At 49.4% G+C, this 18667-nt stretch overlaps 2 protein-coding genes across 2 annotated transcripts; one reads left to right on the top strand and one right to left on the bottom strand.

Moving 5' to 3' along the window:
- Positions 1-357: 357 nt before the first annotated feature.
- On the top strand, positions 358-10923 carry ALDH9A1 (aldehyde dehydrogenase 9 family member A1). The gene is made up of 11 exons (XM_061345528.1): positions 358-631; positions 1338-1483; positions 4198-4327; positions 4639-4773; positions 5263-5459; positions 6915-7055; positions 7560-7748; positions 9365-9452; positions 9810-9951; positions 10508-10620; positions 10732-10923. The coding sequence occupies exons 1-11, from the start codon at positions 451-453 to the stop codon at positions 10824-10826; spliced, it is 1557 nt and encodes a 518-aa protein (XP_061201512.1). The 5' UTR covers positions 358-450; the 3' UTR covers positions 10827-10923.
- An 875-nt stretch (positions 10924-11798) lies between these two features.
- Positions 11799-15483, bottom strand: MGST3 (microsomal glutathione S-transferase 3). Its single transcript, XM_061345591.1, has 5 exons — positions 15333-15483; positions 14205-14278; positions 13547-13604; positions 12402-12474; positions 11799-12044 (listed from the first exon to the last, which is right to left on the bottom strand). Exons 1-5 carry the CDS (start codon positions 15447-15449, stop codon positions 11935-11937), a joined length of 432 nt encoding a protein of 143 aa, XP_061201575.1. The 5' UTR covers positions 15450-15483; the 3' UTR covers positions 11799-11934.
- Positions 15484-18667: the final 3184 nt, after the last annotated feature.

Genomic DNA, 18667 nt, shown 5'->3' with positions numbered 1-18667 from the left:
TCGATGACCAGAGGTTTATCATAGGGTATGATAAATACTGGGAAGATTTTTACTAGACGCATGGCAAGGGGATAAATCTGAAACACCTTATACAGCGTCCAGCAGGTGCAATACCATGTTAAATAGTGAATATTGAGTTAATTCTCGCTGTTTTATAGAGTACGCGCGCGTCGCATCACACCACACGCAGTGTCTTGGGGAGGGGAGCTAATTGCACACTATACTCCGTAATACCTCCGAGCCGCCAGAGGGAGCCCGAGCGCTGGGCAGGGTCGCAGGCCCCGCCACACCTGGGCGCGCAAGCAGACGTGCGGGCAGGGGTGTTGCGAAACCCGCGGTCCAGAGGTAAAAGGCGGCGGCGGTGGTAACGGAAGGGGGTGTCCTGGAGGCTGTGGGTTCTTCTCCCGTGGGGTTTCCCCCACCCACCGCATTCACCCGACGGCCCAGCCGATGTTGGCGCGGACCTGGTTGTCGGCCTTCATTCCTTCTCTCTTCGTGATCCGATCCAGACTCGCCATGAGCAGCGCTACCGGCACCGTCACCATCCACCAGCCCCTCAACTACCGGGCGGGCGCCCGCGTTCATCCGACCGACGGTGGGCAGGCTGAGGACGTGTATGAGCCTGCCACAGGTACAGCCCCGCTCTGTCTGATCGGGGTGGGGGGGGTTGACCCTGCGCTGAGACGCGGGGTCGGAGCCCGGAGTTGCCTCTTTGTATTTGCTTGCAAGGGTTGGACGCTTTCCGCTTCTTCTGCCGTCAGATGCTGCCTGTGAAGGCGTCCTTAACGCCGTGGTGGTCTGATGGCTGCGTTTTGCCTTCTGCAGTGCAGGTCCATTGTCAGACTTCTCAGCATAAATCAGCTCTGACTTGCGGTCAAACAAATGATCGAGTGGTGCCTGATCTTGGCAAATAACACGATTTAAACATTTCTAAAATTAATTTTTATTTTTTTTTTTAACAGGAGGTATGTAGGTTTCAGCAGAATTATTTCAAGGAAGATAGCGTTTAACTATGCAGAACAATGTGTAACAGAGCCCTGAGGCTGGTAGTAGAAGTATAACAAGCTCCGGTGGGGAACAGAGGAATTTTGTAATGAGTTGCACTAATTAGTAACCAGAACACGACTGTGGAGAATTACAGATCTTTAAATCAGAGCAGCTGAATTGCAGCGCCTCTTCTATAGCCAATTAAAAATCAGTGGAATCACAGCATGAAGTTCTGTAGCCTGGTAGAAATGACTGAAGTCTTTGTGTTTTGATGTAATATAAACTGCATTCTTCAGTGCCCTTTTTCTGAGACTTCTGTCTTATTTATTTCCTGTTTAAAATGTTCCCAGGTCGTGTGATATGCAAGGTGCTCTGCTCTGGGGAGAAGGAAGTTGATCTGGCTGTGCAGAGTGCAAAGGCTGCCTTTAAAATATGGAGTCAGATGTCAGGCATGGAGAGAAGCAGGGTGCTGCTGGAGGCTGCCAGAATTATTCGGGTATGTTGTGGGGGCTCACCTCTTCTTTTGGAGAGGTTCTGTCCCTGAGCTTTCTCACGGGTTAATGTGGCTTTCAGCAGGACTTCCTGAGCTCCATAAGGAACACAAGAATTAAAACCCACCTGTGACCAGAAGACAGGAGGCTGTCTTTGGCAGGGCTTTAGTCTGTTGCTGTATTCAAGACCAGTGTGTACCTTCTCTGCTTAATTCTGTTAAAAGACACAAAATTAAAGCCATCCAGTTGACATCTCTCAGGGCTCTTACTTTGTTTCATAGCTTCAAAGATAAAGCTTCACTGCTTGCAGTTTCAAAGTTGAAATAACTTTGCATAACTGTTACATTGAACTTTTCAGCTTGTCAAGACACTGCTGTCACGTGACTGGAGCAGGCCTGGTTTTAGCACTAAAAAATGTTGGAATGCTGACTTTTAGATAGCCGATAACACACTTGGGAGAGGATACAAGTAAGCTAGCTTTATCACAAACTCCTTTGTGAAATAACATGTTCTTAGATGTTAACAGTAAAGCACAGATTTGTAATAAACCAGGCTTTCTTTCCCTGGTATGTGTATGTGATGAGAGAACTATTCTTTTTTTTTTTTTTTTTTTTGCCAAACTTCCACAGCAGGATACTGTTTCTGCCTGGGATATGGTCTGTTAAAGGACAAGTCACAGCTGTGTTGCTTTGTTTATACTTCACTAAGTCCTCTGGTTCCATTTTGATCTTGCTGTTTGCTCTTCTTCCCAGTCCATCATTTGCCAGCTGGCTTCTAAGTTCAGGTTTGCTTATCTTTTAGATAAACAGGGATGGACAGACTGGACAAGCAGGGAACCTCAGTGTTTGTCTGACATTCCCCTGCAGTCAGTTGGCCCAGGGAAACTGATAAATAGCAGTTGGGAATGTACATTTTAGAGATGACAGTTTCTCACAGCAGAGGCTGTGACTCTCCCCGGGGGCCCCAGATTCCTATTGCCTCAGCAGGAGTCAGGACAAAGGAGGAGTTTGCTTTGGTAGATGAGGATTGGGTTAGGGATCAGCTGTGCAATCTGGACATCTATAAATCGATGGGTCCGGATGGAATGCACCCACGGGTGCTGAGGGAGCTGGCGGAGGTCATTGCTAGGCCACTCTCCATCATCTTTGGTAAGTCGTGGGAAACAGGAGAGGTGCCTGAGGACTGGAGGATGGCAAATGTCACACCAGTCTATAAGAAGGGCAAGAAGGAGGACCTGGGTAATTATAGACCGGTCAGCCTTACCTCCGTCCCTGGAAAGGTGATGGAACAACTTATTCTTGACTCCATTTCTAGGCATATCAAGGATAAGGGGTTTATTAAGAACAGCCAACATGGTTTTATGAGGGGGAAGTCATGTTTGACCAACCTTATAGCCTTCTATGAGGAAGTGACTAGGTGGATGGATGATGGTAGAGCAGTAGATGTGTTTTTTCTTGATTTCAATAAGGCACTTGATACTGTCTCCCACAGCATTCTCATAGATAAGCTAAGGAAGTGTGGGCTTCATGATCAGGTAGTGAGGTGGATCAAGAACAGGTTGAAAGGAAGAAGGCAGAGAGTTGTGGTCAATGGTGCAGAATCTAGCTGGAGGTCTGTGACTAGTGGAGTACCTCAGGGGTTGGTGCTGGGACCAGTGCTGTTTAATATTTTCATCAACGACCTGGATGAGGGAGCTGAGTGTACCCTCAGCAAGTTGGCTGGTGATACTGAACTGGGAGGAATGGCTGACACACCAGAAGGCTGTGCTGCCATTCAGTGAGACCTGGATAGGTTGGAGAGTTAGGGTGGGGAGAAATTTGATGAAATTCAACAAGGGCAAGTGTAGAGTCTTGCGTCTGGGGAAGAACAGCCCCATGTACCAGTACAGGTTGGGGACTGACCTGCTGGAAAGTAGCGAAGGGGAAAGGGACCTGGGGGTCCTGGTGGATAGGAGGATGACCATGAGCCAGCAATGTGCCCTTGTGGCCAAGAAGGCAAATGGCATCCTGGGGTGCATTAGAAAGGGTGTGGTTAGTAGGTCAAGAGAGGTTCTCCTCCCCCTCTATTCTGCCTTGGTTAGGCCGCATCTGGAATATTGCATCCAGTTCTGGGCCCCTCAGTTCAAGAAGGACAGGGAACTGCTTGAAAGAGTCCAGCACAGAGCCACAAAGATGATTAAGGGAGTGGAACATCTCCCTTATGAGGAGAGGCTGAGGGAGCTGGGTCTCTTTAGCTTGGAGAAGAGGAGACTGAGGGGTGACCTCATCAGTGTTTACAAATATGTAACGGGTGGGTGTCAGGATGATGGAGCTAGGCTTTTTTCAGTGATATCCAGTGATAGGACAAGGGGCAATGGGTGTAAACTGGAGCATAGAAGGTTCCACGTTAACATCAGGAAGAACTTCTTTACTGTGAGAGTGACAGAGCACTGGAACAGGTTGCCCAGGGGGGTTGTGGAGTCTCCCACATTGGAGATATTCAAGGCCCGCCTGGACAAGTTCCTGTGTGATGTACTCTAGGTTACCCTGCTCTTGCAGGGGGGTTGGACCAAATGATCTCTTGAGGTCCCTTCCAACCCTTGGGGTTCTGTGATTCTGTGAGGCTGGCTTACCTGATTGCGGAGTCTTGTTTGGGACTTACATGCTTGGGAAGCAGCTATCTCATTGTGGAGTTCTGCTATAGGCTTCTCTAACATGCCACTGCTCTGTGCCTCTCACAGGAGCAGAGAGAAGAAATTGCCACCATGGAAACCATCAACAATGGGAAATCCATCTTTGAAGCCAGAGTGGACATCGACATATCCTGGCAGTGCCTGGAGTATTACGCAGGACTGGCAGGATCTCTAGCTGGTGAGAATGTTAGCAGAGCTTGCTCTTTACTCTCTGTCCTGCCACTCGCATTCCCTGGTAACTTCATGGCACAAGACCGTCTTTGCTGCTGATCTCTCTAAGAGATGGACTGTTGCTTCTTTCTGAAGATCTTGGAGGGATTTTCAGAGACCTAATGCTGCTGTGTTCTGTTGCAACTTGCGTATCTTCTGTGAACTTGCTGGGGTAAAAGCCACGTATCTGTTCCAAATTAAAGTGAGTTCTGGCCCCTGAAGCTCTGATGAGACAGGTAGGGGCTTTATTTTTCTTCTGGCTGTTTCTTTTCTTTGCAGGTGAACACATCCAACTTCCAGGGGGATCCTTTGGGTACACTCGGAGAGAGCCCCTCGGGGTGTGTGTTGGGATTGGAGCCTGGAATTACCCTTTCCAGATTGCCTGCTGGAAGTCTGCCCCGGCCTTGGCTTGTGGTAATGGAGACACTGCCTACACAAGCTTCTCCTTGAAGCCAAATCATCCTGTGGGAAAGAGTGATTTGGGGGATGAAGTCTAGGATTACCTTGAAGGAGTTGTTAAAGGATTAGCAAAACCTTTAAGCTGCTACTCTGGCAGGAAGAGAAAAGAAATGGAAGTGAAAACATGGCAGATGCCAAGAGGGTGGGAGTGCATAAGGAGAAAGGCTGATTGCATGGCTTTGTACCATATAAGGAAGGTCTCTGGAAATGTCTGCGGTGCAGGATCAGCAGCCCCATCTTCCCTGGACTTTCCCAGCAGGAAAGTGCAGTTACTCTCTTTTGCTGGTTGCAGTGTTCATCTGAAACTGTTTCCCATTCTCCTGGGGGGAGATCTTCTGGGTTAAGTTGAGACAAACTCATTGTGTGGGGTGGGTTTTTTTTTTTTCCTCCTTTTAAAGCATTTCAGGTGTTAACCCCACCTTGCCTCTGTCTGCATTCCCCTAGGCAATGCGATGGTCTTCAAGCCTTCTCCCTTCACCCCCATTTCAGTGGTGAGGTTGGCAGAGATCTTCACAGAGGCTGGTGTGCCCAAGGGGCTCTTCAATGTGGTGCAGGGTGGGGCAGCCACGGGCCAGTTCCTCTGTCATCACCCAGATGTGGCCAAAGTCTCTTTTACGGGCAGTGTGCCAACTGGCATGAAGGTAAGGACACCTTTGCAGTCAGGGATGCAAGAGGTCTGTAGTGCTGGCCTTCGTGGTGTGTTGCAGATGCCAATACCTTCTTGAGCTTTTGTGCATGAGACTTATAAAGATGGGGTGGGAGTCAGCACATTTCAGCCTGAGCAAGGAGCTTGCACATACAGATGACACAACGTTAACTCTGGGGCTCCCATTAGCCCACTGGGCACTGGCTTGGGCACTCAGTCTTTTTAGAGGAACCCCATGGTCATCTTTCCTTGTGTAGACACTGATTGCAGTGAAGTCTCTGAGCTGCTACAGTCGCTATCTATGTGGGGAAGAGGGTATGTAAAACAGCAAGGCTAGGAAATTATATGAATGTTTTTGGCAGTAATAGTTCACTTTAGCTGCTTAGAGTCTACTGGTTTTAAGCAAGAGGTTACAGGATGGGCAGAGACTGGATTGAGAGCAGCCCTGAGAAGGACTTGGGGGTATTGGTTGATGAGAAGCGCAACATGAGCCAGCAGTGTGTGCTTGAAGCCCAGAAAGCCAACCGTATCCTGGGCTGCATCAAAAGGAGTGTGACCAGGTGACCAGCAGGTTGAGAGAGGGGATTCTCCCCCTCTACTCTCATGACACCCCATATGGAGTACTGCTCTGGGCTCCCTAACATATGAAGGATGTGGACCTGTCGGAATGAACCCAGAGGAGGGCCACAGAGATGGTGAGAGAGCTGAAGCACCTCTGTTGTGGAGAGGTGTTGGGAGAATTGGATTTGTTCAGCCTGGAGAAGGCTCCAGGGAGACCTTAGAGCAGCTTCTAGTGACTAAAGGGGGCTTACAAAAGAATGTGGAGAGGGGCTTTTTACAAGAGCATATAGTGACAGGACAAGGGGAAATGGCTTTAGGCTGAAAGAGGGTAGACTTAAATGAGATTCTAGAAAGAAATTCTTTACTGTGAGGCCGGTGAGGCAGTGGCACAGGTTGCCCAGAGAAGCTGTGGCTGCCCCATCCCAGGGAGCGTTCAGGGCCAGGTTGGACGGTGCTTGAAGCAACCTGGTCTAGTGGAAGGTGTCCCTGCCCATGGCAGGGAGTTGGAACTGAATGACCTTTAAGGTCCCTTACAACCCAAACAATCCTGTGAAATGTTGCCCTTGAGCACACTACATGTGTGTCCCTGTGGGGTGCAGTGACAAAGATGCAGTTACAGCTGTCCTCAGCTTACACTGAGCACAAGAATTCCTGTAAATGACTCCTCAGGTTTTGTTGGTTTTATCTTCAGAAAATAACAAGAATCAAACCCTCTGAAACCATCCCCAGTTTGAACTACACACATCTAGGAAACCCAGCTTGCCCTTTGTGCTGCTTCTGTTGGTGAAGGGTCCTGCGGGAACTCACCTTTTGGGTCTCTCTTCCCTCCCTCCACCAGCCTTCCCTTTGCCAGTGGGTCACTTGTCTCTTCTGTCCTTGTTTCCCTCAGATAATGGAGATGGCAGCTAAAGGCATCAAGCCAGTCACCTTGGAGCTGGGGGGCAAATCCCCCCTTATCATCTTTTCAGACTGTGCCTTGGAGAATGCTGTGAATGGAGCCCTCATGGCCAACTTCCTTACACAGGGTGAGGTGTGTGTCCATGCAGCAGGAATGATGGAACAGTGGAACTTCTCTAATAACCAGCACTCAGCTCAGAGCAGCTGTTCCTGTGCTGGTGTCCTCTGGAGGGGCAGCAGGTTCTAGTCTCGTGTGCTAAGCCACGACCCTATGGGACTCTCTCTGTCCCAAATTTGGGATCTCCACATGTGCTGCAGGGTTTTTTGAAATCCTGCTGGCAAATGGGCTTACCAGGTTCATCTCTGGTAATTAAAGTCAGATGAAGTTCTCTTCTGCTTGTGACTTGATGCAGTTTTGCCACCTGGTGGCATCAGTACTATTACGTCCATCATTGACTGTTCAGTGTAGTCATGAGCAGCAGGGTAATGTAGTCTTCTTTGTTCCCAGGGACAAGCTACCTCGTTTAGTAGCTGTGGAGGTGATTTCTTGAGAACCTTTATAGCAGGAGCCAAACAGGGAAGGATTGTGGAGTGCTTGTTGTGTGTCATGTACTGAACCACCTGTCCTGTATCTCAGGTGTGCTGCAATGGCACACGGGTATTTGTGGAGAGGAAGATACTGGATGCCTTTACAAAGGAGGTGGTGAAACGCACACAGAAAATCAAAATTGGAGACCCGCTTCTGGAAGACACACGGATGGGAGCCCTCATCAACCGACCCCACCTGGATCGTGTCCAGGGCTTTATCAAGCAGGCGAAGGAACAGGTGAGACTGTGATGCTGCCTTGTGACTGCCCTGAAATATCACTGTCTTGTTAGACAACCAGTCCAGAGCTGCTTTCCTGCCCCATGCCTTCCAGTTCAGCTGGTTTTATTTCTCTGTTGTGGTTTAATTACTCGGTAAATGCCTTGGGCCACTAGATACATAAGACTGTGGGACCTGATGAGATGCATCGTAGCATCCTCAGGTAACTGGCTGATGTAGTTGCCAAACCACTCTCCATGAAGCCTGAAAAGCCATGACAGTCAAGTGACTGGAAAAAGGGAAACATTGCACCCATTTTTAAGGAGGTTATAAATGAGGACTCTGGGAACTACTGACCTGTCAGCCTCACCTCTGTGCCTGGGAAGATCATGGAACAGATCCTCCTAGAAGCTGTGTGAAGGCATATGGAGGGCAGAGCAGTGATTCAAGACAGCCAATATGGCTTCACCAAGGTCAGGCAAGTCCTGCCTGACCAACCTAGTGGCCTTCAATGATGGAGTGACTACATTAATAGACAGAGGAAGAGGTATGGATGTTATTTATCTGGACTTCTCTAAGGCCTTTGACACAGTCCCCCACAACATCCTTCTTTCTAAATTTGAGGGGAGACGGATTTGATGGGTGGACTGTTTTGTGGATGGGGAATTGGATAGTTGCATCAGAGTGTAGCGGTCAATGGCTCAATGACCAGATGCAGGTTGGTAATAGGGGTGTCCCTCAGGGGTCTGTAATGGGACCAGTACTGTTAATTATCTTAATCAGTGATACAGGCAGTGGGATTAAGTGCACCCTCGGCAAGTTTGCTGATGACACCAAGCTGAGTAGTGCAGTTTACATGCCTGATTGATGGGATGTCATCCAGATGGACTTGGACAGGCTTGAGAAGTGGGCTCATGTGAACCTCAGGAGGCTCAACAAGGCCAAGTGCAAGGTGCTGCATATGGGTTGGGGCACACCCTGGTATCAATACAGCCTGGGAGATGAAGGGATTGAGAGCAGCCTTGAGGAGGACTTGCAGGTACTGGTGGATGAAAAGTTGGACTTGAACCCACAGTGTGCACTCGCAGCCCAGAAACCTGACTGTGTCCTGGGCTGCATCAAAGTGTGACCAGCAGGTTGAGGGAAGGGGATTCTGCCCCTCTATTCCACTCTTGAGACCCCACCTGCAGTACTGTTTTCAGCTCTGGGCTCCCCAGCCTAAGAAGGATGTGGACCTTTGGAGCGAGCCTGGAGGAAGGCCACAAAGATGCTCAGAGGGCTAGAGTACCTCTGCTGTGGAGACAGGCTGAGAGAGTTGGGCTTCTTCAGCCTGGAGAAGAAAAGACTCCAGACAGACCTTATTACAGTCTTCCAGTATCTGTAAGAAAAATGGGGGCAAACTTTTTAGGAGGGCCTTTTGCAACAGAACAAGGGATAATGGTTTTAAAGCAAAAGAGGGTAGATTCAGATTACATATATGGAAGAATTATTCACTGTGAGGGTGGTGAAACACTGGAATGGGTTGCCCAGAGAGGTGGTAGATAACCCCGTCTTTGGAAACAATTCAAGATCAGCTTGGATGGAGCTCTGAGCTATGCCAGCTGTGCAGGATGCTCCTCTGCTTGGCTCTTTTCCAGGGGGCAAAGGTTCTGTGTGGTGGGGACCTATATGTGCCAGATGACCCGAAGCTGAAGAATGGCTACTACATGCAACCCTGTGTGTTAGGTATGATGCTTCCTATTCATGGTAGTGCAGTCTTCTACATGGATGTTGTTGAGTTTCTTCTAGAGAAAACTGTATTCAGTGTAACCCATCTCTGTGTGTGTCCACAGTGTGGGCAGACACCCATATGGGTATCCAGAGAAATCTCTGCTGTTGAAGGGTCTGACAGGAATCGTGCAGTTTGTGCCTTTGCTGCCTTGAGACGCAGGATGGAGCTTGCTTCTTTGCTAGCCAAGCCGAGGGGGAGGGGGGGCTGTGCAGTGCTGAGTGCTAGCTTGAAGGCTGTGTGGGTTGCTGAATGCACAGGCTGTGCAACCTAGATCTTCCTCTTAAAGCACATGCGCTCTGCCATGCTTCCAGGGAATTGTACAGATGACATGACATGTGTGAAGGAAGAGATCTTTGGGCCTGTCATGTCCATTCTGCCATTTGACACGGAGGAGGAGGCTGTGGAAAGAGCTAATGCCACCAAATTTGGCCTGGCAGGTGGAGTCTTCACCAGGTATGACTGGAAAGTGTGACTGTTGTGGAAGCAGTCTAGGGAGGGGAGAAGAAGGGAAATACTGTGACAACTTGATGTTTGTCTTGCAGTCCCTGGCATACACATGAGATCCTCTTCCAGAAAAGCTGGAACAAGGGATTCCCAAGAGGGAACTTTATAAATGACTATGCATCTCCTCCCATTTTTTTCTGAAGGGATAAGTGGGCCCAGCTGTCCTTCAGACTCCTTCCAGCCTGTGCTTAGCCTGCTGCCTGCCTTCCTGTATCTCCAGGTGACATGCAGCAAGAGCCTGCTATGCTGCTGAAAGCATGCAAAGACAGCTGTTGGCTGTTTGCCACAGTCTGCTTTGCTGGTGTCCTTGTCCTGCCTTTTCAAGTCAGTTTTCAATGTACTTGGGAATAGGTGATGTGTCCTTCGAGCTGGCAAAGACAGAGTAGGGCAGATCAGACTCTGAAAACCACTGTGACCTGCTGACCTTTCTCTAGTGGTATGTTGGCTGACAGAGAAGGAGGGGATGAATGGGAAGGGATACAGCTAAACTACCCTTTTCCTGCAGGGATATCCAGAAGGCTCACAGGGTAGTGGCTGCTCTCAAGGCTGGTATGTGCTTCATTAATAACTACAACCTCAGCCCTGTGGAGCTGCCTTTTGGAGGATACAAGGCATCAGGTGAGCTCTGTTTGACCTTCCCTGGTATGACTACATGCCAGTTAGATGGGGGTATGAGTGGTACCTGGTATTGCATGGAGCTGTGTTCTCACTTCTGGCTTGTCCCTGCAGGATTTGGCAGAGAGAACGGACGGGCAGCCATTGAGTACTACTCGCAGCTGAAGACCGTCTGTGTGGAGATGGGTGATGTGGAATCAGTGTTTTAGTGCCTCTGGGGTTGGCTCAAGGGAGCATCAACCAGGACTTGCTTGTTAGACAGAGATACGGATCCTGTACACAGCAATAAAGTGCTCTAAAATTGTATGTAAGTGAAGTGCCTGGGAGGGGAGACAGTGCTGGAGCAGCATTTATCCACCCTCCCCCTGCAATATAAAGGCCTGCCTGGTGCAGGATAGGAACCTCTGAGTAGGAGGTAGCAGTGTGGCTTTCAGCAGCAGGTCATGCAGCTAAGTAGGTGTTACCAGAGGTTTATAAGTAGCAGAGGTCTTGCACAAGTTCTTTCTAGTGCAGCATGCACCTCCCACATCAATCAACTTTTTAAAAGGTATGTCCCTACTCAATGCACATATAAGCTCCTGGACATTGATGCCCTGTAGCTACAGGCTCCATCTAGTCTCTGACTACATAAAAGTCTTAAAGGTAGGATTGTTCATTTCCTCTAGCTCCCATAACACAAGTTTTGCTTTTTATGTCTGTGCCTCACTTCCAAGGTGGAACAAGCTATTGTGGGGTTGCTTAGCTAATGCCATCTAGGACAGGCATGGCCCTGAGAACCATCCCCACAGAGCAGGGTGCACAACCAGGGTCCAGCATAGGTTAAGAGTCCTGCTGCTCTTAAACAAATGCTGTTTGACTTCCTTCCTATAGGCTTACTCTTCCTTATAAAGATGATCAAGCAACAACTTGCCAATAGCCTTTTTTTTTTTCTTTTTCCTTTTTGTAGCATTCAAATAAATACCAACTCTGGAACATGTTCTTGTATTGTGACATGAATTGAGAGGTCCAGAAATAGGGTTGTTGCTGTATGGGTTAAACAAGTTGCAAGATGGCTTTTCGGTCACGGAAATCATAAAAGCTAGAACATCTCTGTGTGACAGGCAGATTTCTGTGAGTCTGCAAAACCAGAGTTGTTCTGGCATTCTCCAGGCTTCTTAAGAAAACCCTCTGTGTCTTTAGAATGAAAGTACGGAATTGACAACTTCATTTTATTGAATGAGGAAAGGCAAAAAGAACCCCAACAATAACCAGGAAATGTTCTACAAGAAAACAAACTAAAAATCTCTTTAATTTCCCAGGTAGCCATTAGGATGTCAGTTAGTTCTTGCTGATCCAGCCGAGGTGCTGGAAAGCTGAATACATGCCTGTGCCCACCATCCCAATGAGTGCAAGTGAACCAACGGCCCCTCTCATTCGGTTTTTCGGTTCTGAAAAAAGAAGACGGCATGTTTGGTCAGTTCATCAGCCCATTACTGGAGGAAGAGCCCATACTGAAAATTACAGAGGAAGCAGAAACTCAAATCACACAAGGCAAACCAGCAGGCACCAGCTCAGGTCATGTACCTACCATCAGTCTGCACTATTATCAGACTAGGGCTCTTCCCATCAGTAGGAAGAGCATACTGCAGCATTAGCAGCCTCTGGACCTGCACCCTGTTCTCTATACCCTGACTGGAAGCTTTATGCTGCCTCTTTGATGTGAGCTGGAGTTAAAAGGCTCTGAGGCCACTGCAGGAGACTTGAATTTCCAAGCACCTGCTGCGTGCTGCAGACTAAAGACCTACCTCCTGTGTAGTAACCATAGGCATAAAGGAGTCTTCCAATGATCCAGATGATGCCAAGCCCTGTGGCAATCCGCTAGAGAGAAAGGAGAAGCATTAAGGTTTTGGAGACATGCTGCTTGCATGTGCTTAAGTGTTCTAGCAGCCCTGCTTCAAAGAAATAACCAGCAATTGCAGCAAGGGTCCTGACCTTGCTAGGACAGCTGGGAGTCAGCAAGGGGGAGGTGATGCACTGCGCTAGATTGAGTTTTGTATAGGAGGAGTCACTTTCATGACACCTTTGGGGAGAGAGCATGCAATGTGCTGCTGAGCCTTGCTCTTGCAGCATAACTCCCAAGCAAGACATGGATAAGTCATACAGGCAGCAGCACTGTCCAATTAATGAGCAACACCAAGTACCAGGATCTTGGAGGCAGCTGTTGTCCCAGGCCCCACTTCAGTGCCTACAGGACATGGACACATTTTTCTGTTTTGGGTGTTACAAATTTCCACTTGGAACTTGCTGCAATGTGACTCCAGTTTGTCAGATTTGCCTAGCCTACTTCTTTCCCTCTCTGGAAAACGGTATTCAATAAGGACCTGATTTGTCTCTTGGTGGCAAAGAAAGAGCTACTGATTTTGGCCTCTCCCACATGCCTGCCGCCTCCTGAGTTGTCTACATCTTTCAGTGAAAAATAATGCAAGCTTTTTTTGATCCTTCGGTGGTGGCAGTGAGTGGGAAGATCACAGTGTTCCCCATCTATTCTTATCAGATAAAACTCCTCATGAAAGTGTGTTTAGGTAGGAGGGGGAAGCATTCTTGCTGAGTAGCACTAATGTAAGCCCAGCAGGACCCTGCAGGCCTTGGAAAAAACAGGCAGGACTGGAGGAACCCTTCCACTCACGGACTGGAGGCTGTGAATGCTTCTCTTTGTCCAACAAGCCAGCCTTAGGTGTAGGCAAGAGGTCTAATACCTGAAGTAGCAGGAACAAGTTTGTTAAATACTTGTGATTTCTCTGCACAAGACCTCTACAACTACATTTTCAAAAGGGGCACAGCTGTGAAGCATGATGTGGCTAGTGAAGCTGCCTGCTGCCTCACACCCTTCCTAAGTCAGGGAACAACAGCAAAGTTCAGTCATGCAGACCTGCACTGCAGTGTCACTTACTGGGTAAAAGAATCCATCGGTGGCTAAAAAGAACAGGAAGACAGGGTAAACTTCCAACCTGAAAATAAAAGCAAGGAGGTTATGTTTGTGCTCAAGTTGCTTACAAAGAGCAAACTCCAGAAATGCACAAGCTGTGAGCATCACCTGCCAAGGTGTCTGTTGGACCTGACTGTTAAAAGTCTCCATGCTTGATGCTGCAGCCACAGATGGAGGAAAAAAGAAATCTGAGCATGCACAGATTTTCTGTGCCCTAAGTCCCTGCTAAATACTACTTATCATCAGCTAACCTAGGAGTTGTTAACTTCCTGGTCTAGCATAGCTGGGTGGACTTAGGCCTATCCCCAGGGAGACCTGGACAGCACAACAGATCAGCAGCCCCCAGACGGACTCTCCAGAAACAAGATTTTTAGTGTCTAAATCCACCCATGGAGGCAAAAATACAGACACAGGGAAGAGGAGGCTGCTTCACAGCCCTGTCTCATGGTTTAAGGCATGGTAAACAGCCAGCATGGCCTTACTGCTAAGTGTTACGCAGCAGTGTGTCTTCCTCAAGCACTGGGGATGAACCTAAGCGTTTGGCAGCAGCAAGTCTCTAGCTGTAGGGCCTGCTCCACAATCTGGGCTATGTCCAAGGCCTGCATGCATACATGTTACTTACGTGTTCTGGTGTGCACGCTGGATGCAGTTGAACATATGTCCATGTTCAGGGTCTGTGCTGTACATGGTTGGATACTGCCAAAAAGAATAAAGTAGCAAAACATGATCAAGTGCAGTCTGGGCTCAGGAGCCTGTTCTCTAGCAATGGAGCAAGCACCTCTCTCTGGAAAGCCCAGTGCTCCCTGACTGCTTGCAGGACTGACTTGCACTGGCAAGTTAGAGCCTGTCTCCTGCCCTGCATCCCACAAATGCTTTGTTGAAATTGCTTGCCTCAGGCTGCTTCTTGAGCTCCTTCAGCAATATAACTGGCCCCTGCTTTGAACAGAAGATAGCCAGGCACTGTGTGACCTCCCTGTTTAAATCCCATCTCTGGAGAGGAGAACAAAGCACCCTTACCAAAGATGTGCCCCCACATCTCCTCTGAGGAGCTGGCAAGAGCCCATCACCCAGGAACAGCCCTGGGAAGACACGTTTGCTGTAACCGTGACTTCATGCAGTAGGAGAGGTGTCACCCCAACAGGCACCATGGCCTGCAGCACATGCCCAGGGCTGACCTTGTGCCCACCCCTGCTTATGACTCCCCATAAAGGCGCATTTGTGCTGGAGCCAAGTGGCACAGAAGCCTCTGCATGCCATCATCCTGACTCATGGACAGGACTGGCTGCTCCCACCTATCCCACAGCCCTGCCAAGCTCAAAGGCTCCTCAATAGATGCTGAGGGAAGGTCACTTTGGAAGACTTCTTATGATAGGGCTCACATGACCCCGAATTTGAGAAACCCTCCAGTCACTTTCTTTCCACTGTTATCCCTTTGCCCAAATGCTGCATCAGCCTTCTTTGCAGGGGAAAAAGAGATGTGCAGTTTCCTGTTCGTGATTCCAAGCTCAAAGCCTTGTGCTTTCAGCTGTATTGGCTTCGTGGCAATCACCTCATGTCCCAAACCCCAAGCTCTATCGTGCCATCTGCTCCAGTCTGGAAAGCCAGAATGGCATTTCCCCTTCTATACCCATGTGATGGGGCAGGAAACGTTGCCAAATCACTCAAAATAAGCAAGGTGTCACCTAGCTTGTCTGCAATATCCCCTGCAGACTGGCTGCAACCTTCCTGTTCCCTGAGCCTGAGCACTCACCTCCACATTGTACTTCTTGCGAGCCTTGCCCACTTTCACCGCAAGGTGCAAGACCAAGAAGAAGCTGGCAGCCCCTGTCAGGATGACGTAGCCATACTCCTTGGAGAGAACAGCCATGCTGGTGCTGTCAGAGCAAGAGAGCTTGTTACTATTTCAGGGCACGACTGGAGAAGTAACAGCTCAATACATGCAGGTATGTGTGTGGATGACTTGCTGAATATGGACCCAAGACCTCCCAGCACAGACTGGCTGAAGGAAAACAGAAACAGTGAGTTGAGGATTTTTTCCTTGGTGCCTGCTGGCTATTAAGCAGCACAAACCAAGGGCTCTCTGAACAATTCCTGTCAAGTAAGCCTTAAAATGGCGTAAGTGTTGGTGGGAGGTGGTGTATGGAGCACCCGAGTTCTGCCTCTGGCTCAAAGCATGACTACAGCCAACAGTAGGTTCCATCAGCTCTGGCTGTGGCTGGCTAAGTCCTATCAACTCACTGACACTGTGCTGTGCCCACCCAGACGTTCTGGAGAGGTGGACGGGAACTGATTGTTCACAACCACTTCAACGCCAGGGCTAGGGACTACCAAATGAAGTCAGGAAATAGATCTGAAAAAAGCCAAAAAGTGTTGTCTCATGCAGTGAAAAGCAGACCTGTGGAACACCCTGCTGAGGGATGCTGCCAGTGCAGGCAGTTTTCATAAACTCAAGGAGAAACTAGGCAAGCTCTGGGAATAAGAGGTAAATTGGGAATTATAATACAAACAAACACACATTGGCTCAGAAATCCCCTGAGGTGAAAGGAGCTGGGCTACATGAATAGTTAGTTTGTACCACTAAGGTCAACAATAAAACAATAATAAGCCCCACCACAATAGCAATATCCACCAAACCTTTCTGGTAAAGAGGCACTGGCCAGATGAGTGATGTTCAGCCCCATGGCTTCAAGTGACCCTCTCAAGGTCACAAGTCAGCGAACAGCCTGCTACAACATGCAGCTGCTGGCATTTACCAACATCTGCACAAGCAAGCCTGCCAGCCAGGAGATGCCAGGGCCCATGTGGTTTTCATTTAATGGTTCTGCACTTCCTTGTGCAGGCCTCATGCACAAGCATGAAGCACAGGGGGCATCCAGCAGCCTCTCCCACGCTGCCTGCAGCAAGGCTTTGTTGCATGCTTCTCCCTCCTTCCTGCTGCCCATTCTGCTGGTCCAGCCTGTGCTGCTGGGAACTGCTCAGCACCAAGCGCCTTGCCACCCTCCCTGGCTGCAAGTGAGCACAAGGGTCCTTCCCCATAACCGTCTGCCATGGGTCCTCTTGCACAATCCCAAACCCCAGATCTTGTCTGCCTGTGTGACCCAAGACAGCGCTGCATAATGAGCACAGCAGAAAACAGCAGAGACCTCTCTCCAGCATGGAGGTGACTCCCTCTCCAAGCCAAGCCCAGCTGATGCCTGTCTTCATCCAGTGCCTCCATGATATAATCAGGTTTTGGTGTCTCCTGCGCTATCGCAACAGCACAAACTGTCAGTGTGGGGAAAAATGGGCCACCTCATGGAACCGGTGCAAACAGCCTCCCTACTGCAGCAGCACTGGCCCTCCTCCCCTCCAAGGGATCTTAGGAATCAGAGGGGTTTATTTCTCATTTGCAAAGGGATTATTATCAATGGAGCAAGAGGAAGACAACAGCTAGCTTTGTCCACATGAAGTCTGATACACAATTATCAATAAGAACATTGAAATCCTAAAGTAACAAGTCAGCTGAACTTACACGTAATAGAGGTTAGCACCTGACAGATGGCACACTGGAAATAGAAAGCATTCCCACTCAATAAAGTAAGTTGATTGTCACGTTTCTCTTTCCAGATTACAAGGCTGGTGGAGAACACCTGCCAGCCACAAGAACCAGGCACTTTATCTTCACAGTGCTAAATTACAGAATGAAGTTTCATCTTCGCAGCAAAGGCCACAGCAAGCATTAAGCCAGGTGTATTATAAAGTCGCTACTCTTACCCTGTTGGTATAAATCTGCACCTGAAACCTTTGCTCTAGTAATTTGAAGCTGCATTAAGCACTCCAAAGTCAACAGGACTTTTACCATTTCTCTGACTGCATGCCTAGTGCCTGGTTCTGGTCCCTCGAGTATTTCAGCAGCCTTTGTCTGCAGTTGCAAGGACTCTGCTGACAAGCACTGGCATGGCGCACAAGACTGAAGTTATATCTTCCATGCAGGGATGCTTCAAACCAGGGCCACATGACCAAGAGATTCTGGAGCATGACACCGCTGACCGGGAGCTGTAGCTGAATTGCTCCTGGGGATGCTTTTACTCCAGATCAAGATCAAGTTTGCCATACCCCTACAGTTACTATGAGTCAGCAAACCTCAGCAAGTCGCACCGTGCAGAAGAGCGCTTGGGTTCTGCCTGCACTACCCGACAAAAGCTGAGGCTTTCAACTCAGGAGAGCCTTTCGACCTCTGTCGGCAGGCGAGCACGCAGGTTTAGCTCCACAGGCAGTCTGCAAGCCCCGCGGCTAGGGTCCGGCTCTGAGCAAGCTGACCATGCTGGGGTGCAGACAAGGCCCCGCCGCATCCCGCTCACCCTGCAGCGCTTCTCCCCGAAGACTGCTCCCGGGGGTAAATCAGGGAGGAGGGTCACGGGGCCCGCTGTATTCTTTCTGTCATCAGTCAGGACAGTCACATAATAAATAAGCATGCATTCGGAGCGCTCCCTCCCCGCCGCGTTCCCCGCTGCTGGAGGGGCGAGCTGGGGCCGGCGGCCCGCACTCACCCTGCGGTGCCGCGCAGAGGAACTTAGCGAGGAGCGTCCGAAGGCGGAAACGCAGTCGCGCCCAGGGCCGGGTCTGCCCGCGGCACCGCCTGCAGGCGGGACTCCGCAGTGCCCGACCCCTCGCTGCAGGCGGCGCGGCGCGGGGCGGTGCTCACCCACTTCGTGGGGCTCTCGGCTGTGGTCTGAGGGGTGAATTGAACGCGGAGCCACGTGGCTCTGCGGAGGGTTCTCCCGTGCAAAAGCCATCATGAGGTTTGCTGAGGGGGGTACCTGTTCTACCCGGTAGTTCTGCATATGCGACCCCAGCACACTGGCATGCACTGCTGTGTCCACTCCTAATCATTTTTGACATACCGATTATACCCAAGACAAAGACCACAGCTTTGATTTGCAGTCTACAGTTTAACGTCCCTAAGAGAGTATACCATGCTTCCTGAAACCTTCAGCTTTTTCCTTTCTGTTTCACCAGATCCTGCTAGTACTGGATGAAGAAGCAGTATTTCACATGTCAACATACTTGGTCATGTAAATAGATACTTTTCTTGGCAATTGCCAG

This window comes from Neopsephotus bourkii, unplaced genomic scaffold (assembly GCF_033783945.1).
Source record: "Neopsephotus bourkii isolate Nb327-2 ecotype Australia unplaced genomic scaffold, CSIRO-AGI_Nbou_v1 NB_234, whole genome shotgun sequence".
NCBI classification, from domain to species: domain Eukaryota; kingdom Metazoa; phylum Chordata; class Aves; order Psittaciformes; family Psittacidae; genus Neopsephotus; species Neopsephotus bourkii.
Note: the sequence above shows the minus strand (reverse complement) of the source record. Positions and strands in the feature narration are given on the sequence as shown.